Below are 23,879 nucleotides of genomic sequence, written 5' to 3' on the forward strand. Positions count from 1 at the left end.
TCCCGCCGAGCGAAGCCTCGCCTGGGGCGGCGGCGACCCCTCCCGCCGCCCCTGAGGGAACGGGGGGGCTCACGGCAGGGCCTCCCGCCTCCACCCGGGAGGGGAAACCGCCCCAGCCGCCGCTCCCCCCTTCACCCAGCCCGGGGAAGGGGAACCCCCTCCCGGCCCCGGTACCGAGAGACTCCCGCCGCAGCCACACCGCATCAACTGCACGGATGTAGTTTATTCGTTTCACAATAAAGGACTCGTCAAACCAGAGCCGCGGCCGGCGTGCGAGCAGCACCAGGCCTCGCTCCTCAGCCCTGGAAGGCCCCGCAGCAGGCGGCCGGCTCTCCCCGCACCCCACGCGTGTGTTTGTTCTCCACAGCCCAGCGCCTCGGCTTTTGGTGAATGAAATCTTGGCTAAGTAACTGGTAGAGGAGGTTTAAGACAGCTCTATGTTCGCTTATACAGTACGTGAGTAAACAGGAAAAGAAGCAGGACAACCAGTGAGTGAGTTGGGGCCGTCATTTCCAGGTGTGCCTGCCTCACAGTGCTCTATTTACATAAATTACAGAAATTTCATATATATTTTTCTCTGAAGCCCAATTAGACAAATATCTACCTATATATAATATAAAAAATACAGAGATTTCACTTTTTTTTTTTTTTGAAGTAAAATGTACATGATCCAACTGTGAGCAGGAGGTAAACCTGAAAACTCAGGCCTGTTGCTACTGAAGTTAACACCGCACACAACACTGCTGTCAAGTGTAGCTATGTCCTCTTCCTCCAACCCATAAAATGATCCACCCCAACCCCGGTCAGAAAAAAAAAAAAAAACCAAACCATCCCAAACCCAGAACTCAAAACATGTTCTCATGGAAAAAAAAAAAAAATATTTCAAGTAAAGATGAAGATGGGTTTCACCATTTCAACAGTTCTGTGACTTCAGTCAGTAGCAATGCAAACAAAGCCTGTGCAACGGCAGCTGTGCTTCCTGTTCCAAAAACCACCCAAGCATCCCGCCCTCTTCATAGTTACCATCTTTGGGGTCTTGTTGCTTTTTTTTTTTTTTCTTCTCCTTGTAAATACCACTAGCAGTTCTTCAAAAAAATAAAAAAAAAATCTAGACAAAGGGAAGAAGCCTTCCCCCCAGAAAAAAAAAATCTTCCCAGGAGCGGGAGAACTTCCCATTTCTCTGTCCATTTACAGTATTTCAGGGGAACTTGGCCCAGGTTCAACAGGACTGTCCGCTGAAGGAGGGTCGCAGAAAGGCCAGGGCTAAAACTTCGCTCTTGGCAAATGAGAGTCTTTAATAAAGAGTAACATGTGCAAAAAAAAAAATTAAATAGATCAACCCAGGTTTCCAGAATTATTGTTGTCAGAATGCTTACTTTCTATTTGTGTTCTTACCCAACCCAATGCTGAAATCTCAATTAAGTACCCGAGGTAAAAAGTGACATTTGGGAGAGATCACCACAAAGGAAAAAAAAAACCCCAAGAGGTGCAATCTGTTACCTCAGTGTCCTTCCTCCACCCAGATGCCTGCTTTAAAGATATGTATGCAGCAGCAAAAAGAAAAAAAAGTGTAAGAAAATCCCCTTCTTTCTGTGAGGACAAAGCACTGTTTCTAGTTGTTTGAAGGAAGAATTGTTTCCTAACAGGTGGAGTGGGTGTTTAGCCTTCCATTTGCAAGGAGGGGATGGGACGATCAGCTGCTCCCAGTTGCTTTCTGGCAAGTTTGTGGTGTTCTTTTCCTCCGGGCACATTATAGCTGGAAACCTTCCATGGGGGCTTCAGGCTGCTGGAAGATGAATTGCTGCTGGTTCTCATCTACCTGGGGAGCTAGAGCGGAGTCATCCTCTACGCCAAAGTAGTGCTCAATCAGGTCAAAGGCCTTCTGGTAGATCTCTTGGTTCTCGTGGCTCTGTAGGAACTCTATCTTATCCAAACCTTGGAGGGGAAAAAAAAAAAGTGGAATGCGATGAAAGAAGGAGATGCTGATATTTACGCTGTCCCACATCCATCCTCCACCCTTGCCCCTATTCACTGCAAGGCCTCTGTCTGCGTTAGATCTGCATTTTGTGAGCAGCCCTGGCATCTAAAGCTAACTATTCCGGAGCTGCTTGTGGATGTCATCTGTAGCAGGCAGCATTAATGTCATTTCAATAGTAGGTCTAGCTGACACAGCTAAAGCAGACACACTCCCAGCTCTCTGCTGGAGACGAAACCAGATTTCAGTGAAATTAAAACAACTGGCCGCCAACAGTTTGGTAGTTGCAGGGGGTAGGGAGGGGAAGGAAGCAGGGCCCGTCCCAGTAGCCTCCAGCAGAAGGGCAGCAACAGCTTTAGCCGTCCTAATTAAATCCACTGCTGAACAGAAAGCATCCAGGCACAAGATACTCGCAAGAATTTCAAGAATTATTCTTACTGGGAGAACCAGGACACACGATGTAACAGTCAGTGAGAGGGCAAATCAGACACTGGCAGTATACAGGGAGTTTCAGACCAAAATAGGAACTGCTCCTCAAAGCATTAAGAGCAGGACAAAAAAACACCACCAAATTAAGTCGCTCCAGGGAAAAGCTAAGCCTCTCTGGATTTCCACTGCACAGCCACAGTGTACCGCTGGGTACAGTTAGAGCAATCTCAGACCCAGAAGTGTCACTTTTTACTTCGCTCAGCTTATTTCCTATTAATACTCCCAGCTGCTGCAAGCCACGATTATCAGCTCGGCCTCCAGGTCTAGGAAGCTGGGATCAGAACTATGACAGTTTTTACTTCTCAGTATTTCGCCCTGTGCCCAATCGTAAGAGTCTAAAAAGACAGATTATTGGAACAAATATCGGCTAGTTTGGAATAAATTAAATCCCTTAACACAGCAGAAAAGCAACCAAACTAGCAGACACCTTTCAATACATCCTCTGGTGTTCAAAGTCACCGGCGCCAAGGCCGCCGGCCACGACCTACCGTAGGCCTCCTCGATCAGGCTGCAGTACGGGTTGATGCCTGTCCCGCTCTGGTTGGCTTCCTGCTCTCCGAGCCTCAGTATGTTCTCCAGGCCGTTCAACGCCACCTGAACAATCTTGGAGTCCATGACAGTCAGCAGGTCACAGAGAGGCTTGATACAACCCAAGTTTACCAAGTACCTGAAGAGAGAGCACCAACAACATTGCTTGTTGTTCAGGGTCTAGCAAGCATCACCTTTGCTCAGTTAGAAAGAGCAAGGGAAATGAGTCAAACTAAAAATACAAAAAGTTACCTTAAAATGTATTTTTACCGTTCTGCACGTTAAATTTTTATCCGCTTATTTGCATTTGTATACACACCCCCTCTTTTAAGAAACCTGCTAACTCCTTCTGAAATCCAGGTGCTACTCAAATGAAGTCCACACTGGAATTTAATCTGTCATCAAGTTTGCAGACTTTGCCTAGGCTAAGCTATCCAAAGCGGGTGCGGGGAAGTAATTGGACTAGCTTAACCGTACTCAGGAGGAAGCTACAATTTACAGCACAGTCTACGATCCAGCTGTAGCCTTGCCTGTGCCTCAGGTACTCTCGGAGGGTCTCCAAACTACTCCCTTGCTACTCGTTTTGCAGTTTCCATACAGACAAAGCTACCACGCGTTCCGACAGATTTCCCCTAAGAGGAGCCGCGGGGAGTACCTGATCTGTTCGGGAGTTCCTCCTGACGTTGCGTTTGTAATAGCCCACGCTGCCTCTTTCCTCGTGCGGAATTCTGCTTTCTGCAAGATTTCTATCAGTACTGGGAAAATGTTTGCATCTATGACTGCCTGGGGAGAGAGAGCGGTAGGAAGCATCTGAATCAGCAACACAGTTTCTAGAAGGCTGTTAAGAAAGAAACCTCCACCTCCATTTTCCAATGCAAAACAAACTTTCCAAGCTGTACCCTTCATCAATTCCTCCATTTTATTCCTCAGCCAAATCCTATTAACGCAAGATTCAATTCTGTAACTTGCACAGCAGATGATCCCTATTATTGCCTCAATACTGTAGGAATGCTTTCATCACTTATCTGCCTTTTATGTAGGTCATTAAAAGGATAATTAAAACTCAACAAGCTCCAGCTTTTCAAAGGGGTATCTCTAATTGAGCATGGAGAAATAGGGGCTGTATCTCCTCTTATTCCAACGATCCAACCTGTGGGCCTCGCTTCAGCCTAGTCTTTGCTGGTACAATGAACAAGCTTTTTATAGCTCTCGTTTGGCAGATGGCTGGGAGCAGCAAATTCACAAGTTACTGCGGAACAAGAGATGTGAACAAAACCAGCCTCAGTGTCAGATAAGAAAACGGTTGCAAATCCTTAGTGCTGAGCTTGGAACGTAGGCTCGTGACAGGTGAGCTGGAGAAGACCGTACCTGTATTTGTGCTCTGTTTCCTGCTGTGATGTTAGATATAGTCCAGCAGGCTTCTTTCCTGATTGACTCCTTGGGACTGCTTAATAAATGAAGGAGACAAGGCAAGGCTGAACAGTTCAGAATCACCTTTTGAGAAAGAAAGCAGAAGTGAGATCACCAGTGTCAGGTACAGAGCTAAATACCTTCCATTTCCACACCGTGAATGTGCTATGCGGGCCCTGCATTCCCCTGCGGGACAGTAATTGCCCCTCACCTGGGTCTGGATGTCGTCCCCCGTCACGATGTTGCCAACTGCTCGCAAAGCTGGGGAGGCCACTTTGTAGTCATTGTGCCTGCAGGAAAAACGGTGGAAGGACAAAACCAAATCTATCAGATCACATGCACCTGGATATTCCAAAGATTCTCTGAATTATTTACTTAGAATTCCATCCCCTAACATACAATAAGTTGACTGTATTGCCACTGGATAAGCAGAGACCAAAGACAGACTTGCAATACAGAGCTGCTTTCACCCTAACATCCTAACTCCACCACCTTCAGCTTAATTGCAGATCTCGCCTCTTACATCGCCTTCCCGAACAAAGATGTTGTTAACCCCATGAGAACACCCAGAATTTTTCAGGATAATTTTGGAAGCAAGTATCTTGCGTTCTACCAATTCTGGAGATGTTAAAGAGGCCGGTTCAAACTGCAAACAGCAAACGCTTTTGTCCAAGTTTCCATATAGATATCAGAGAAACAAAGCCAAGCTGGCTTTTGCTAGACACTATACTTTGCCATCTTTGATTTGCCTAGTAACGAGGCTTCCGTAAGCATATTTGAGAGCACAAGACACCCTGCAGTCCTCTCTCTCCCTTCACAGACTAGAAGTGTCGGTCCAATCCCTCTTTAATAAGCTCTTCCTAGTGCACGGTATTAACGAGCATTCCAGCAACAGAAAACACTCAGCTTCTCTCCGAAAGAAAAGCCAGTAAGCTACAGCGCTCAGCCTGCTTCAGACCCTCCTACATACCTGCTCCCAAGTCAGCCAAGGTACCATTACCTGGATCCTGTGCCCATGAGAGGTGGAAAGAGTCCTCTGATGGGTTTTGATACGAACTCATGCTCAGTCACACGCTTCCCAGTCTCACTGGGCTGCAGCAGCGAGACAAGATACTTACATTAACAGCTCCACCAGTCGCCGGCACACTCCCGAGTCAATAACTGCTTGTATTTTCTCATTGGGGCCATCTGATAAGTAGGAAAGAGCCCAACATGCATCCGCCAGCAAGTCAGAGTCACTGTTGAATAATAATCGGGACAAGACTGGCAGGCAGGGAGACACCTACAACAAGAGCCACCACCCCAGACGGTTAGTCACGTTCTGCCAAGGACCACCACATTTGCACGCAAACACCGTGGGGCTATGCTGACTGGCAACCTATCAGGTCTTGAATGTCCACAGTTTCCTTCCCCAAAGTCAGCAGCTTCCCTGCTGGTTCACATACCTCGTAATCATAGAGTCTAAAGTTACCTCAATGGCTTTATTACTAAAATTACATCCCTGCCTCTTGGACTAAGTCTAGGCTCCTGAGACAAGTGCTACTGTGCATGCTACCATTCGGAAGCTCCTTGCATTTCTTATGCAAGAGCACTGCTCTATTTCTTACTTTTTATAACCCTAAATAGCTCAGTATTCAGAGCAGCAACCATCAACAGTTACACCCCTGAATACTTCAATCGTTTATAAGTGGTTTTACATTCACACTCAATTCAGATTTCACCCCTCACCACAGGCTTCCCAGCTTTGACACAAAAGTGAAATACATTGATCTTGGAACGTTTTTGTTCTACCAAAGAAGGATGAGACACCCGAAAGGCCAGCAGAACCTTTTGTTAGTGCCACACCAGGAAGGGGAAAGAGGAAAGCTACCACAGCTCCCATGTAGCTACAGGAGTCCCGTTTTGTAGCATTTAGAGGTCTCAGAATCAAGTTTTTAGTCACAATTTGAGTGGTCTCAAACTTCCAGAGCTCATAACAGGCTTCAGAGAAGCCCACAGTGTACGTGACCTTGCAGGGAAGCCTGGGCTTGCCCCCTTACTTGAGGGGTCCAGCGGACGGGCGGCCAACAGAGCCAGGCAGAAAGGGCGGCAGAAAAATAAACAGGCACTCAAACATCTGCTGAACAGTAAGATCAGCCTCAGCAGGAAAAGCCTCACCCTGTTCCCTCCCGGAATGACTTACAGAAGTCCAACAGCCAAAAATAATTTAGACAAACATCTTAACTGGGTGTCTCCCCATCACCTGTCTGCCAACAAGGCATTTATTCTCACCTTATCAAATTCAGGTGGTGGACTCTTTCCTCTGCACAAGTTTGACAAGGCCCAGACAGCATTTCGTGTCATTGTCAACCTGGTGGACTTCGTAAGGAGCCTAAAGAGACAATCACCGTGAAGATTATAATCCTCGATGTGGAAGCCAGCAAGGGAATCAAAAGAAGGAAAACTAGTGTGATTTTAAGGAAGTCAAACCACTATTCCGCTTGCTATAGCTCAAGCCACACTGCTTGTCACTTGAGCCTCTCGACAAGCAAGAAGAGAAGTGACATGCAACTACTTCTTAGGATAAATAGCTATTATTTCTAACAACGTCAAGCGGCGTGGGTCAGGAAGGCAAGTTCCACATCGGACAAGTTGCAGATGGAAGGGTAAGTTAGTCTAATGGAGTTCCAAGTTCAAATTCAGCCCGGGCAGCCACTCGCACCCCTACCTGAGGTCAGATGGTCCTCACTAGAGACCAACTGACACAAACTGCTGCCTCGCAGCTCCAATGAGGACAGCGAGTCCTGCGGGCTGAGGACTTCAGTCAGCCATCGCCGCTGACAGGTGACCGACAGAGGTAGCAGGAGAACAAGCCAAGTCACTTGTGACAAAGCATCAGTTTGCCAAGGAGAGGATAAAGTAAAGATTAATTCTTTCCAGAGCAGTGAACAGCCCTTGAGAGCGCACTCCTGGCAGACAGATCTTCCGACTACGGTGGGTATGCACCACACTTAAGAGCTGCAGAGGCAAGGTGGTGTGCAGAGACCTGCTGCCTTTCCTCAGTCCTAGAGGAGCCCGCTCAGACAAGCACCTGAAATCCACAGCATAAGCACAAAGAGCAGGCGTCTGGAGGGACACGCAGTGAAACAGCAAGCCCTGTGACTTCTTCAGAAAGACAAGCACACTGCAACAGCACCCGCTTCAGATTCAGAGCAGTGTAAAGGTTTGTGAGAAGGCATGTTATCTACCAAGTCCCACTCTATTTATCAGATACTTGTCTGAACTGCCGGTTTATCCGGTACCAATGGTTTGACTCCCAGTGAACACCACCGCACATTGCTAGGGAATCTAGTCACCCAGCTCAGATATTGCTCTGCTATCGTACAATGGGACTTCAAGAACTGTACTGGCAAGTATTCATGGCTACTCACATTAATAAGGGAGGAAGGATAGCGCAGTTAAGGACATAATCTCTACACACAGAGCTGTCTCCAGCAATGTTCCCCAATGCCCAGACAGCCTGAAAGGAAACAGCAACAGTTTTAGCATTCACACAGTTTCTGAACAGAGGAAGAAAAGGGTAGTGTGCTAAGAAAGCATTTTCCTGAATTCCAGGCAAACGATACTTGAATTTGTGGTCTGAAGCCAGTTGTTAGACACCGGTCACTCATTTTAAACACTGCGTTTTAATCGTGCGCAATCCACTGTGGTTCTCTCCCTAACCCCGAAGAAAGAAGTGAACCTTACCTGTTCTTGAACATCCTCAAAGTCAGAGTTTAATAGCTCTATAAATATAGGAACTGCCCCCGCCTCAATTACTATTTTTGTTTGTTGGGAAGTTCCTGATGCAATATTCGTCAGTGCCCACGCTGCTTCAAACTGAAACAAGCAAATAAATGACAAAAGTATGAATAAAATAATCCTGATTTAGCAAAATGTTTGCCATTAAATTTTGGCTATAATTCTTTCAACTTCTACTAAAACAGTTGTGAGAGAAAGCAAGCATATCACAACAGAACACCTCAATACTCAAAAGAAAGGATTTTATTTTCTTGAGCAATAAAAAAGCTGCATCTGCTAAATGCCTTCTCAGAGGCTACAGCTTCTTAAAGGATTAGCAAGTGAAGACATCCCCGTCAGTCACACCACATCATTCCACCTATACAACCATCTTCCAGCAAGAAAAGCGAAGACACATAGTGCGTAAACACATGTGGAGGAGAAAGTTTTCTGTAGCTAGCCCAGAGTAGCCAGTTCTAGCCCACCCTCTCATCTGGCTACCACCACAAAGATGCCTTGAGTTCAAGTGAAGCTGAGCAGCAAGTTCCCTGCTTTTGCCACTCATTCTTTGGTTTAAAAACAGACTTTCATTCAGTTCTTCTCGAAAGTAAGCCCCTACGATACGTGGCCTTGGGCCAGAGGGCAGGAAGAAAGATGAAGGCAGTCATCAACTCAGATCCAATTCCATGTATGGAAGTATCTTTAACCCCTACAAAGTAACTATAGTTATTACCAAGCTGGAAGGAATCTCCAGAAGCCATCTAGTCCATCCCTCTGCCCCACGGCAGGATCAGCACTACCTAAGCCATCTCTAGAAGACTCTTAGCCTGTACTTAAAAGCCTCCAATAATAGAGGTTTTTCCCCCTACATATTTATTCCGTGGCTCCACTAGCTCCCAGCAGAAATATCAGACACAGGAAGACCAAATTCTCTTCCGCTGCAGCTGAACTATGTTATTTTTGCCAGCATTCTTCCAAGAATTTAATTTAGAGGAATTTATAATTTTTTTTTTTTTTCCTAAGCATTACAGGCTACCTTTTTCTTCTCGTATACATCATATAACCTGCACCTTTTGGGTTCAAGACACCACTTTTCCCTGATAGCACCTGCAGGTTCAAGCTCCTAAACTGTGAAGGTTAAACAGCTACATGCCATGAAGAATTCATAACACCATCTCCTTTACCTGTAGCGTGCAATTTTCACTTCTTTTCAGGAATTCAACAAATCTGTCCACCACTCCCTGAGTGTTTATCACTTCATCTATTGGAGGATTCGGCTCTGAAATAGCAAGGCAGTGTCAAAACAGTATATAGGCCTAACGCAGGGGAACAACAAGCATGAACTATTACTGAATTGAATGATCTCAAGCTGTACTGAACTCTGCAGATCAACTCCTCAGAATCACTGTCTTTACAATTCACACAACTGTAAATCATTAGCAATATACTAGATTATTGAGCTTCCAGATTTTAACTTTCTTTCCCCCAGCTCAAAGCTGCTAAGCTTCCATATAGCAATACAGGTGCACAAATGCCTGCAAAAGAAAGGCTATGGCAGGGATAAGATGAGTTATTTTTACCTTTGGAGAGTAACTTCCTGAATTTCTGAGTGGTTGCTAGCTGTAGGTCAGGGTCATCTGAGAAAAGCATCTCTACCATCTCTCTTGTGATCACTCCCTCCTGAAAAGATGCAAAGGAGACAGAACAATGGTTCCATTTCACACCAAGATTATTTAAGGCATCACAGTCATGACAGCCTACCATGATTTTGTGCTTAGCTAGTAATCCAAAGATTCACAATTTGACCTTACAGCACACTATTCACTTCCCGGCAGACTTTTCCAGTTCACTGTAGTAATATTTGCAACATTCTCAGAAGTGAGAAAACAAAACCATTGAGGTTCATCAGTTCTACGCAGTCCACAGCATTGAATCTATCTGAAGGCGCAACGGCAACAAGGAAAGGCACCTTACCCCACATGTTGTAGAACTAACGTAGGAATCCACAAGGAGACTATCAAACATGGAGGCATCTTCATTGATCAGCTCCACATTTCTTCTTTTAAAGAGCTGGCAGGGAACAAGACACCGGAGTCATTATTAGAAAGCAATGAAGAACAGTCTTCATAACTAGACATTCTCGTTCCTTAAACAAGATACCGTCAGCTAGGCTAAATGCAACCTGAATAGAAAAGTAGTCATTAATAACAGCTCTGCACTCTGAAGACTAGTTTGGCATACAAACCCCAATAATAAAACATGCTAAGTCTTGCCCTCAGATATGCAAATGCCCGAGTCACTGAGACACCGGTACAGGCAAGTGCAGAATTTGACCTAACAAGTTAAGGAAACTGGGGAGAAGGCAGCTTGTAGATGACGCACTAATAGAGCAAACATTTAGACTGAGCCACATACATCACCTGGGAATCACCTCTTACTTTCATAGACCTCCAAGCCAAAAAAAAAAAAAAAAACCAGCTCAGAGTTAAGAAATACACACAGCCCATACTTTCACTTGCTCCTCCTGCTTCTTGAGGAAATAACCCCATTCACTAATTAATAAAAAAAAACTTTAAAAAACCCTTAAAAACAAGGATCTGTGAACAAAAACCTTTAGTACCCCAAGGACAAAGTGCTTGGAGAGCTCTTGATGTGAGCTACACTCTGTACTAGGTACAAAGAAAAAAGCAAGATCTCAGTTAGAACAGGAAAAATAAGAGGACTGCCAACGAACCTTAATGCACAGATCCTTGAAGATTCCAGTTTGGCAGCAGCACAATCTTGGTTGTGTTAAGGCTGTACACAAGCTACTCAAGGTGACAGTTACCTGTTGCTCTCGTTTCTGTTTGCGCAGTTGAATTCCTTCCTCTTCTCTTCTCCGTCGCATTTCCTCGGGATTTAGGGCTTTGTTCTTGTAACTCTTCATTCGATAGTTATCCTTCGCAGGACTCGCCATGGTTTCTGTGAAGAGGAAAAAAAAATATCTGCCTCAGATTTCTTGTCACTCTGCTCCTTTACCCACATGTCCTTTTTGAGAAGGAAGTCCATGCACATGGAACAGCCGGATTAAACAGACTTATTTGCAAGAGCTGGTCTCAAGCACTAAAGCAGGAGCCTCAGGTTAGAACGTGATCCTAACCTTAGTTCATGTGACATGCTGCTATGGCAGGTGGGTTTCCAAGTTTCTAGGAAGCATAGAGTAGATTTACTGTTCTGAAAGGAACCTGGACCCAACTTCACAATATTGAGCACACTGCCCATATGAAAGGCTTCTACTCAAACAGCTTCACTGTCCTCAAGAGGAGCATAACTAAGTTCTACTTTGGTTTTCAGCAGAAGTTATTTCCCTTGTATCATTACGGCATCAATCACACCTTGACAGTTTGTTTTTTCCCCGGACTGGGAGGTTCACTGTGTATGCACAGCAAAAACCCCAACAGAACTCACAGCAAACTGAGGCCTTGACTTTATAATAACAAAAAACCTCGCAAAAAGCAGAGCTGTATATAACGTATAGGCTATGTTTGTCCTGCCAGGTTACAGCAAGCATTCAGTACCTGACCTACTTATTTTGCTGCTTCATATCTGACTAATGCAGTACTTCAAACTTGGTTACTTGTGTATTTGCCTCCTAGTCAGGGAAGTGACACTCCACTATTTGGCACAGTTAAAGGCAACCCGGGCCAAGCAGTAACCTGAGTACAGAAGGATATCAATTCCTCAGCTGCATCCAGCTGCAATCCACTGCTTTGACCATGTCGACTCCTTTTTGCATCCTTCCAAACTCTCCCTTTCTCCCATTTACGACACAGATTCTTTTCTTAACGTCTGTGCCTTTCTCAGGAAAGGAAGGAAGCAATCATGATACGCAGCATCAGAGTGCCAATTAACACTGAGATAACTTACTCTTCTCCAGAAGTCTGCTGGACACCAGTATCTGTTTTCTTCCAACTGCTAAGGGCAGGCAGAAGAAGCGTCCTGCGAAAGTCTGCAGCACTATCTCCTTACCCCTCCTCTTTCAAAGCTTTAAGGACTCCTCAGCCACATTGCTTACAGAAAGTTTCGGTCCGACTTATCAACTGCCTCCAGCCATTCTGGAGCTCTTCCAAGATCATCTGGAGAAGTTTCAGACCTTACTGCCCTCCTACTAGGAAAGCCCACAGCCAAGCCAAGAAAACACATGCGCAATGTACAAATACCCAACATTTCATTGCTATGGAAAGAGGAATCAATTGGAAGAATTCATATTTTAACAGGAAAGGAAACAAAATGCTTCCAGTTCTATGATTTCCCGAAAAGAGCTAAAAAGGCACCAAGCATCATGAAAAAGTCAGACTCCATTTCACAGCATCTGCCTTCTAAGAGGGCATTCTCTTCCCTAGCCTAAACACCAAGAGGACATTCTTCTGAAAAGCAATAAATAAAAAAAAAACCACCAAACCCCAAGTTCCTCTGGTCATTTACACTGTAAGAGAGATGCATGTCCCTGGCCAACAGCCCTGACCCCACGCTGTCCACAGTTGTGAAACAGTTTTGAAGCTCAGCAACCAACAGCTGCACCCAGAAACGACGCCAGGCTTGAAGAGGTGCAGCACGATGGGTTGCAGGTTTATTGGCATCTCTGAAGCTAGAAAGAAGGCATCAACCACACTCATCATCAGTAAAAGCAGTATTCCAGCGCCAGGTTAAAAAGCCTTTTTCAGTAACTTGCTTAGGGAACAGTAAGTGGCCAGAAGTTACAAGAAAAAGGGACTACGCCACGCTGAGCGCCACTAAGGAAAAGGCATACAGCCTCAAAACCGACTGTAGGATCGAAGCCATCAAATTACAAGCAAAAGCTTGAGCCTTATAGAAGTTTACCTTTAGTCCCTTTCCTAAGGACCCCATTTTATAAGGCCTGTCCTCAATAAAACCAAGGCAAGAAACCTACTTACAACACTAAACGCGGCAGCTGGACTATACCTTGCTGCCAGCCTCACCGGGAAGCCTGGATTAAACCATTATTTTCCTCCTGAGTTCATTTCTCACAAGTCAGAGGTTCAGAGGAACAGCTGGCCTGTTCCTAAAGGTATCTCACAGCACTTTCCTCATTCTAAAAAAAAAAAAACCACCAACCAAAAAACCAAAACAACCACATTTACATGGCAAAGAAAAGCAGAGACTGAAGATCACAGGAACTATGCAACTGCTCCCACTTGTCCATCCCTCTTCCCAGCAGCACTGTATGCCAAGACTGGAAGGAAGAATTTATTATTCTTAACTGAAAAGCAGCTAATTCAGAAGGTAGAAGACTAAAAACTGACACACTTTAGGGGTTTATATCTGATCTTACAGTAGCAAGGTGTGTTATCTACATATAGATTTTCATTCAGGAAATGTATTTAACTACCACTGTTTTGTCAGTGTATTCGTATTACTACCCCAACACTAACAGCTGATACAGCCACATGAAAGAGTAAGAGTTACTAGCTTAATTCCAAAGATTACAACAGAATCCCTAACAAAGACAAACTTGTTACCTCCCTTTGGAAAGCTAAGTCTCCAATTAAAAGGTAGTTTTTAAGAAAAGGAGGAGGAAAAAGTGATTAAGTGACTTAACACTAAAGGCAGGATTACCAGCCAGTTAGTCATATAAATAGCTAAGCGACACATGACAGTGCAGCTGCCTCCAAACTTGCACAACCCCACTCAGCTAGGCACACCCTGGATCCCACTCCGGGTGTCCGGAGAGCAGCCAGAGACTCTCGGCCACGCTGCGAGGTCCCAGAGCACACCCAGCACCTTGCAGCCGAAGGCTTTGTATTTCCAGAGCATCGAGAACACCGTTACACTAGAGGGAAACCCCAAAGATACAGCCAGCCCCTGAGGAGGGATTTTTCACATCGCCTGTGTAAGAGCACATCACTATGCAGCAGTGTCTCTGGCACTTGACTTCATTTTCTCTCACACACATTGATCTCTTCAGATGATTTCCATTGACTTTTTCCAGTCGGTCATCTGTATCAATACTTTAATGACATTAGAATGCTAATTTGTTACATTACACCCCATTTCCATGGCAATGGATGAATGTCACAAATGCAGGGTTACGACTTCACAGTGAGCTCAGCAGATGCTGGAGGCACCACAGACTGCAGCAAGCCCAAACACACGAAACAAAACAGACAGCAGGATGCCAGGCACGTACAAATTCTTCACTTGCAGTGTTTCAGCACAAAACATCTAGCTCATCCAGTGTATCTGCAAGTCAGGCTTCATCGTTAATTATTAACTCAAATTCTATCAGTGTGAACACCTGTAAAACAATCCCACTAAATCAGACTATTGGAGTAACCTGGACTGTCAACCAGGGAAAGCAATCACCTACTCATAGGTGAGGGATGCATAGAAGATACTCAAGCCACAGATTTTTTCACTTTGGATCTTAACATCATTGCTCCGAGAAGCTTCACTTTTCACAGAAAAGCTCTTGAACTGTGAAGTGGCAGTGGAAACTTAACTAGAGCAAGTTAACTGCTCTAAAGTTTTAGCTATTGCATTTAGGCAGGTGCCTTAACCTCTACCAAATGCTGTCCTACAAGGAGAGGTGCAGTGCAAGGTGCTGTCCCAGGAAAGGTTTTTCTTCTGTAAGAACCAGCTAAGCCCTACCTTAAATGAAGATAGTATCAGCTCACACCCTAGAATTACAAAATGGTTCTGATGTTGTTCCAGCCAGAACTCCGGGGCTCCAAGCTTACCTGCAGCACTCCGAGGAAGCTGGGCAATAAGGCTTTTTCCTTCTATACCACAGCAGCTCACCCAGAGCAATTTGTGCAGCCTGCAGCTGCTCCGGGTACCCCTTTTTCCTGAGACCACACCAAACAGACTGCATACCAGATAAAACTGTTCTGGCAGTGCCTGCAGCCTGCTCACCACTTATCTCTCCCCAGAAGCCACCCCCGACCGCCCTCCTGGCGCGGCAGGTACAGGTACCCATTCACATGATGGGGAAAGGCTGCAGGCGCCCGAGCGCAGGTGCCTGGGGCACAGCGCTGTGAGCCCATCCAACAGCTCGCTGAAGAAAGAGGCCAGGCTTGCTGCAAATTATCTTCCAAATATCTCAGTACATGGCAACGCAAGAGGGATATGCAGGCATTTGGACAGTATGGCCAGACACCACAATCCCAGCATCGTCCCTTCACAACAGGCATAAAACCATATTTTCACCCCCAGAGCTGCTCAGGCAGCAAACTAAGCCCAACCCTGCCTGCCCAGGCGCAGAAGCACGCCTGTGTGGGAGCAGGACTGTTAGGCAAGGGCCAGAGCTTGCCCTGTTCTACCAGAATATCAGCACAGCAGGAATATGTTGTTAGAAAAGAAAGGAAAGCAACAAGAATTAGGACAGAATTAGAATGAGGCACCTCCTCCATCAGTGGAAACAGAAACATAGCTTTCCCAAAACCAGCAAAAGCCAGTCCAGCTACTTATGTTTCAGGTCCTTGCTTATACTTCATTCCTACCATCCTAGCCTCCTGCTGCAAGAGACAGCCTAGTTTTCTAGGAACCTGGTTTCCTCCAAGTTCAGCATCCCTTGGATTACCCCGGAACAGTACAACCTTTTCCACTGCTCAATTAGGACTGGCTACTGGAAGCCCCTTTGAAGTACCCGGGTTTCCTCAGCAGTATATCGCCATTCCTGACCCCTGGCTACAGAGGGGCTCAGTGTGCATCGCCCTTACCTCTCCCTCTTCAGTCCAATTCACCTTCCCCAGGGCAGAATTAAAAACTGCAGAGGTAAAAGCTTGTACTGTGTTAAAAAACTAAGTCGGCAGAGCTTTCAACCCATCTCGTCCCAACACCTCTGCAGACCAAACAGTTCCACAAATCTACAAGTTTTAACGCCGTTTCGAAATACGAAGAACACTTGAGAATCTGCTGTTTACACCAAAACCTCACAGAGTTCACTCAAGAGAACAGCAAACTTAGACTTGCAAGATTGACTTCATTTAAAATAGTGTCCTGACTGAGCTTGGACAAAATACTACTTCTGCTCCAGGAATCCCCTGAGCTCACAGAGTTCCTTAAGCCAGTGCCTTTTGTAGCCAAGTGCCTCCCTGCGTTACTGAACTTTATTCACAGGAGCTCCACAGAAAAAAGGGACAGTACTTGCATTTCAACAGTTCTCCTATTGAGCATCCAAGCTCTGCACCTCCAATCAGATCTGCCGACTATTAGCCCCAAGACACCAAATTCAGTGCTAACATGACACATTAAATAGACCTAAGGATTATCAGCCTGCATATATAGATTTATTTCTATATCCTGAATACATAACAGCAGGTAACCCTGGATCTCTGCAGGATAAATTTTGAAATCCATTTATACACATTTGATGACTTGCTCTGATAAAGCACAGCTAGGTAAAGCTTTGCTCGGGCACCTCAGAGCCCAGGCAGATGTAAGGCTCACTAACAAGTAAAACACTTTTAATCCCAGCTCAGAGGGACTCCTCTGTCCTGAGGAAAACAGCAGCAATTGAAGAACTTGGCAGAAAGGCCAAAAGGGAACACGTACCAAGTGTCAGAAGCATTAGCTTTTATTTCTTAGCTACGTGAGTGGCTATGCAGGGTGACACGCTCAAGGGAAGTCTGTAACTCCAGTTTAGCCACAGCCGATGAAGCCACTACCTGACCAGCTAAAAACAAGGACTGAGATTGAAACAGCAACACGAGTTTAGATGCATCTCCATCATCCTGAGCCAGAAAGAGAGACAAGGCCAATATAAGACAAGGAGCTCTGCTCACTGTTAACCAGGCACGAGTAAGTTGCTGGAAGGAGCTGCTAAGGTCATTTCAGAGCACAAAGCAATTAGCTGCCTTGCCAGGGCCATATTAAACAGACATGTAAGCCCAATTCTGATACACCTTTCAAGATTGCAAAGAATCAATCAGTTAAAACACAATTTTTATAACTTCTTTTAGAAGACTGTTTGCCTACATCCTCAAAACTCACACAACTAAAAGCCCACGTGAAACCAATTGACTTCATTATTCTTCCTTCGTCTCCCCAGAGAGAAAAATTGCCTAAGTGGGATTTTAAAGCCACTATGAGACCATGCCTCCTAGCATATAGCACATCTTTGGCATAAACATTAAAACGTCCCCATGCCAACAACTTCTGAATGCTAACACCTTTGGACTCAAATTATTTATAAAAATTGGTCCATTAAAACCAAAGCAAGGCTTTATTAAGCTAATAATTCATACTGGGATTGACTTCAGGTGTTCTGTGAGCTGAGAATCCTCTTACAAGAGCTACAGGAGCCGTCAAACTTAGGGATGAAGCTTAACTGAACAATACCTTTTCAATGCCTTGTGCAAAGGAAGCCCCCTCAGGAGATGGAAGAAATTTGGCTCCTGCTATAGGTTTTGTTGGCAATGGTTGGCTTCGCTGAGGAAAAAAAAAAATCCTCCAGTTGTCATGTAAACCACAGAATTACTAGTACAGTTGCCACACTCATCCTTATATATTGAAGGATGAGAAGGTATTTACCGCTTAAAAGAAACGAAACACAGTGTGGAAGTTTGAAGGCTCAGCAGAGCACTCAAATCCCATAAGCATCTGTGTAAAAGCCAACATAAGCTACAGCAGTTCAGCCAGAAAACTGTAATTCCAGGGTCATTACTGCCACACCAAGATTATAACGGCATCTTAATGTTACTGGATCAGAAACCCAACCTTGCTTCCTTCCAGACGATGCTCTTCCCATTTCTCTGCATTACAAAAAGCATTTGCTTCAAACATTTTTTCAGCTGCCGATTAAAGCCTCCAAGCTGAGTCACTGCAGGGACTCGCATGTCTAAATCTGGACTTGTGCTGCTGAGTCAGACCAAAGTGACAGAGCAGCGAAACAGTTACGCTGACAGATCTGACAAGGCCTTTTTTAAGCCAAAACACCCTTTCATGAAGGTAATCTTCATAAGATATCTATTACAGTTCTGTTGCTGGGCATAAGACACATACCTAAGGCAAAGCCTGGCCAGCCAGGAAGGCCGACAGCTGCGTGTGTGGAGTGGAGAAGGGGAGTAGAATCATGCAAGTGTAAACAAATACACTTAATGAATTCCATCAGCACCGATCTGCCAATTAGTGCCCACTGACTACATTTCAAAGCTTCCCAGCTCTGAGCAAGCACTGGGCCAGATGACCTCCAAAGGCCCCCTCCAACCAAAGTTTTCCCTGGGATAGTATAAACTTGGTCAGTTACAATTAAACCCCCTCTAAATTGGCCAAGTCCTAACAAAACACACTCAGTGATCTACCAAGTTTCATTTGAGAAGCCTATGACTATAGTCTTTGGGTTTCTCCAACCCAGCAGAAAGTTTCTCCATTTCATATACTTACCTGAAAACCCAGGGGAACCTCCCATCTCCTCCTGCCTCCCCCTTTGCACAGGCTCTGAGCTAAATACGTGTTCCTCCAGCATCACACTCCTGCACTGCTGCTGCACGAAAAATCTACCAGCAGCACAGGAATGGTCACTGCTCCTCGCTGCCCTTGCTCCCCTCGTATTTTCTCAGAGTGACCGAGTTGCAGGGAGATAGAGATAAACCACATCAAATTCAGATAAGTCGCCACCCTGGTCCGGAGTGACAAGGAGGTTCAGACACTGCAAAGGAACCACAGGACACTCCTGCAACAGTCACCAGGACAGTAAGCTTGGTAGGTGTCTTTCTCTGCAGGGTCCGTGTTCAACAAAATGCCTGTGCTTTCAACACCACGTCCGCCAGGACCAGAGGACAGTGGAAGTAAACTGTTTTAGTAGTAGTAGATAGCAGAGCAGTTCGGATCACACAAAGAAAATGAACCTTACCTTTAGAAGAACAAGCTAGCAGTGATAAATCAGAGGTTTAAGACTCCAGTCATGTTCTCTGACAGTGTTAAAACCTACATGTGATATTAGAGCTATCTCCAATTACAGTTACTGAGGCATTTCTTTAAAAAAAAAATCAAAGCATTTGTGATATTTTTGGATCTGGAGAGGAGGTGCCTGTAAGAACATGCCAGTCATCTCCTGAGGCTGCACACGAGTCGATAGCGGGCAGCGGACATCAGGCGGACTACATGTCATTGCTTCACGATCCCGTGTTTCTCCAGAAGGCTTAATAGTTAACATTTGTAACTCTCAAACTCCTGTTATTTCTGCAGCCAGCTACTCGATACAGCTCACAAGAACACACCGATACTGAAACCCTGGAAACTTGATTCAGCATTCAGGTACGGCATGTCCGTTTTGAACACGGTTTCTTATTGCTATCACCTGCTTACAACTGAAAAGAAAATCTCTGGCCACTTCTACGTTCATCCCCTCATTGCCTCTCACGTTGTCAAAGCATCACCAAAGCCGAAGTGTTTCAAAATCTAAAGTCCCTCTCTTCATCTAGCCAAGTACATCAGCATTAATTGCTGGTTTCCTTATAAATGTAAAGAGCATCACTTTACAATTAGCAGTGCTTACGTGAATTTTATTCTTTCTATCTCCCGTTTGTGAAGGAGTTCCTTAACTTTGAGAACAGAAACAAAAATCCTTCTGAAACTCAGATGTGTAATGCAATTTACAGCACTCGATAGACGTGCCTGTCATCTTCAGTCAATTCTTAAGCACTTAAGCACTCGCCTTACAATACAGCATAAAGGGTCTTCCTGACAGAAGCTACAGGTGCGGACCTATTAACGTCTCTAGAGGATTCTCCTCTAGAAAAAGCGTGTCCGGGACAACTTTATGATTTCAGTTGAAATCACAGAAAGAGAAGCCTAAATCATCTGTACTACTTAAACACAAATTAAATGAAGTTGGTTATAATAATTATATAAAAGTAGTTGAATTACTCGTACACACTGTATACAGACAGCTCTGAACTGCTACCAGAAATTAGCCAAGAACAGATTCTTATATTGAATGTGTCACTGTGATAGTTTTGCAGTGAATAAAAAGAAAAAAAAAATCACTCCATTTGCTCAGACAACAAGGGAGGGAGAAGGAAGCTAGTTGTGCTTGCAGGAGAAGAAAAACTCCGTAAGGAGTCCTGTCAAACAGCAGCAACTCAAGGCTTTTCCTCTACAGCCCTGGAATTACCCCAGCTGCTGTTAAACCCTGGAAAAGGGGCCAAGTTCTGTCCTCCTGTCACTTGTGTGGGTCTATTTTGCAGGTTCGCTCTGCTGCTTTTATGTTCTCACACAGGGCGATTCGAGTGTTTACTACAAATAAGCGCAGGCAGAGCCAGTTCACTGTCAGAGCTGTCTTAAACCCAGCCCGCCACCGTCCCCCGGCCGGGCGCTCCGCAGGCGGTACATGCTGTGCTAGTGAAACGCTTATCCGTGCAGCGATTTGGCTGCCTGGTGCAGCAGCCACCATTGGCTCGTTCCCTTCTGTTTTAGCTACCAAGAGCCAGCGATGCGATATCGCTACTGGAATGCGCAACAGCTTCGCTGATGGTGCTGGCTGCGGAGGGGGAAGGGAAAGGCAAAAATTCTCTTTGGGGAAAAATCAACAGTCCTACAGCAAATTTGTCCTTCACTAGGGTGAGTCTAAGATTAGGGTTCCTTTTAGGCTATCCGTGCCCTGATGTAAAAAGAACCCACCTTTTCCTCAGTCCAGTTCTCAATACCTGTTAATTTCAACTCCACTTTTTCACCCCAAAAATCTGAGGTTTGAGGGGCTTTAAGTCCTCTTCAACCCGATTTAAATGTTCTGAGACCTTCAGATTTCGTTAAGAGTGGACTGATGATCTATCAAGTACAACAGTCTGTCACCTGAGGTCACGGAGTCCTTTGTAACAGCTCTTAAAACAGGGATCAACTCTTCAACTAAGCCAACTCAAACTCAACCCACAAGAGTTACAGAAGGTTAAACCAACCAGAAATAGTCAGAGACAATTACAGGGGGCTATAAAATTCCAAAAAGCTCATCCTTCCCAACATGTGCTTTGCTCCAGAAACAAACAGTACTGTCTGATTTGCTAAGCAAATTTGAGTTTATCTGGATCCCACTAGCACAATAGCTCAAAGCTGAAAGGCTGAAGGAATTAGTACTTTCACTATTACACTATTTTAATGATCAAGCTCCCCTTTACAAAGTTCATGTTTGCTCTCCCGAACACGAGCAAACAAAGCAAAATGCCAAATAACTAGTTAAATTCATCAGCCGCAAACGTTTTATTAAGAATCAAGCATTACATACTGCTCCACAGCCTAAATAGCACTATAAAGGCATTTAGACATGTCATTTGCATAGCAAACGAAGAACAAACTGATGAGCATTTCTAACAACACAGGCAAGACCAATATCACAACGGCTTACAAACACTACCGCACCCTCAACTTGCACCACACAAGAAGGGGTAACAACGTTATGCTGCAGCCGTTTAATCCTATTAACCTAAAACAATGAAAAAAGCAGTCTTAGTTTATTTTAAAAGTTCAGAAAAAGTTACATTAGGATAATTCAAATAAGGGGAGTATTAAATTCTTGCTGGCAGAAAAACGCCTGCTTCAAACTCTAAGAAGCAGCAGGGACGCAGCGGTGGGGAAGGACGGGAAGCACCTTTACGTGAACGTCCTCAGCTCCAGATAGCACAGGCAGTTTGCAGACATTCACCAACAGGCCCGAGGACATTTTTCTACGCAAAGTTGCCAGTCGAGATTTTACATCTCAAGCTATAAATTAAGTTTTAAAAGCTGCTCTGGACCGGGAGGTGCTGCAGCCATTGCATACACAGACTTGCGGCCACTACCTTTTCCCAGAACATCACAGGAGGGGTTTGAAGACGGCAGCAGTTTCTCACGAGATCATTTTGACCAAGCAGCATCCCACCCCAAAGGGCATTTTTAAGACTTCTGAAGCCAAGTCTAGCTAAAAGACAATATTGCAGGTGAAAGCTAATAAGACCTTAATCCTTACTTCCCAGAGGATCCTTACTCTGCTTTATAGAGAATATCCCTGCTACAGGCTTGGCTTTCCCATTCACTTCAGCCGTTCACGCTTACTACTTGAAGCCTCAAGAAAAAGATACCTCTCCTCCCTGAGCAGGGAGCTTCAATTTCAGGCTACATCAAAAGCGACAAAAAAAGCGCCTGCTGTTATTAAAGTCCCTTTTGAAGGGCAAGACTCAGTTATGATCTACTTGTAGCTAACAGAAAGAGCTACCTGCTACCTCTCTGAGCCTTTAAGTATATTTAGTGGTATTGGCTATGAATATGCAAAGAAACCCCTCCACGACCCTCCTTTCCTGCAGAGGGTCAGGAGACATTTGCTTGTATTGACCACAGCAACAGGCTGCGCAGGGACAGCCTGGGTGAGTTTATGTTGACACTGCTGCTCAAGTTTTATTTTATAAAAGCTACAACAGCCAGGGCCCTGCTGGGTTACCAGAACGGCAAACAGTTTAGCAGAATCTCACTTGAGCTCGGCTCTAAACTCTTACAAACTTCAGAGTTCAAACGAACCGAGGATCAGAGATCGGCCAGCCCGCCACAGACCCTGGCGTGAGCTTCCATGGCAGCAGCTCCTTCCCACCCCCGCCACTGCCTCTCAAGGCTTTTACCTTGCTGCCTGCGGCAGAAGCGGTCCCGATACCCAAGAACCAGAACATGACAGCATTAAACAACCCCCACTGCTCCCCTCGCTCCCCCCCAAAGACCGAGCTGCTGATCACCGAGTCGCTATCACCGCTGCTTCCAGCGGGGAGCAAAACCCCGCAACACCGCTGCTCCAGCGGCCTGGCCGCTCGGCTGGGGCACAACCCGGCCTCTGCCCCGGGAAGCCCCCGCAGCAAGAGCCGCCCCCCCCCGAGCCCCGGCTCCGCCGCCAGGCCGCGGCCAGCGGGCTCCGAGGGCCCTGCCCGGGGAGGGCCCCGCCGTGCCGGGATGACTCAGCGGCGGCGGCCGGGCCCGCAGCCCCCCGCCCCGCCAGGCCGGCCCGGCCGCCGCTGAGGGGAGGCGCCCGGAGCCCCGGTGAGGGGCGCGGGCGGCGCCAGGACGGGCCGTCCCCGCTGCCCGGCCGGCGGGGCGGCTTCTCCTCCCCTCCCCGCGTCCCCCTCGCCCGCTGCCGGGGCGCCCCGGCCGGCGGGACCGCGCCCGCCCTCACCCATCGCGGCTCCTCAGGCGGCGGCTCCCGAGCTGCGGCGGCCACAATATGGCGGGCCCGGGGAGAGGGAGGGCGAGGGGCGCGGACGGCGGCCGGAACGGGACAAACCTCCTCCGCGCGGCGGCCGCCCCGCCCCTTAAGGCGGCAGGGGCGGGGCGGGGCGGGGCCGCTCTCTCCCGCGGGACCCGCGGCGCTCGGGCGCCCCCAGCGGGCGGGGGCGGCGGGGAGGACCCGGCCTGGCCCCCGCCTCGCGTCCCTCGCGTCCTGTACCGGTGTCCCTCGTGTCCCAGCCCCTCACACCCCGTCCCTTCGTGTCCCGTCCCCTCGTGTCCCAGCCCCTCACACCCCGTCCCCTCGTGTCCCATCCCTCGTGTCCCACCCCCTCACACCCTGTCCCCTCGTGTCCCATCTCCTCGCGTCCCATCACTCGCGTCCTGTCCCTCATGTCCCATCCCTCACACCCTGCCCCTCGCATCCCAATCCCTTCACACCCTGTCCCCTTGTGTCCCATCACTCATGTCCCATCCCTCGTGTCCCAATCTCGTGTCCCATCCTCTCGTGTCCTGTCCCCTTGCATCCTGTCACTCGTGTCCT

General features: G+C 46.5%; 1 protein-coding gene across 4 annotated transcripts; it reads right to left on the reverse strand.

The window, feature by feature from the left end:
• Positions 1-203: 203 nt before the first annotated feature.
• Positions 204-23,417, reverse strand: KPNA6 (karyopherin subunit alpha 6). Of its 4 annotated transcripts, none has more exons than XM_082329324.1 (14): positions 23,286-23,417; positions 10,989-11,122; positions 10,136-10,231; positions 9,742-9,841; positions 9,346-9,440; positions 8,129-8,260; positions 7,813-7,901; positions 6,674-6,773; positions 5,521-5,684; positions 4,614-4,692; positions 4,361-4,486; positions 3,648-3,775; positions 2,953-3,131; positions 204-1,935 (listed from the first exon to the last, which is right to left on the reverse strand). In XM_082329324.1, exons 1-14 carry the CDS (start codon positions 23,287-23,289, stop codon positions 1,751-1,753), a joined length of 1,611 nt encoding a protein of 536 aa, XP_082185450.1. In that variant the 5' UTR covers positions 23,290-23,417; the 3' UTR covers positions 204-1,750. The 4 variants fall into 4 exon arrangements, with proteins under 4 accessions (XP_082185450.1, XP_082185447.1, XP_082185448.1 ...); XM_082329321.1 differs by having other exon boundaries at positions 10,896-11,122; XM_082329322.1 differs by lacking the exon at positions 23,286-23,417 and adding an exon at positions 14,899-14,967 and having other exon boundaries at positions 10,896-11,122.
• Positions 23,418-23,879: the final 462 nt, after the last annotated feature.

Source organism: Platalea leucorodia, assembly GCF_965183815.1.
Source record: "Platalea leucorodia genome assembly, chromosome: 18".
NCBI lineage: Eukaryota > Metazoa > Chordata > Aves > Pelecaniformes > Threskiornithidae > Platalea > Platalea leucorodia.

What these genes read in the sequence shown, in the direction of transcription:
- KPNA6 (XM_082329321.1), bottom strand. An exon ending in TTGAGGATGTTCAAGAACAG is followed by an intron (nt 7,902 to 8,128) that starts GTAAGGTTCACT and finishes GTTTCCTTTCAG; the next exon opens with GCTGTCTGGGCATTGGGGAA. An exon ending in CACCACCTGAATTTGATAAG is followed by an intron (nt 5,685 to 6,673) that starts GTGAGAATAAAT and finishes CTCTTGTTGTAG; the next exon opens with GTGTCTCCCTGCCTGCCAGT.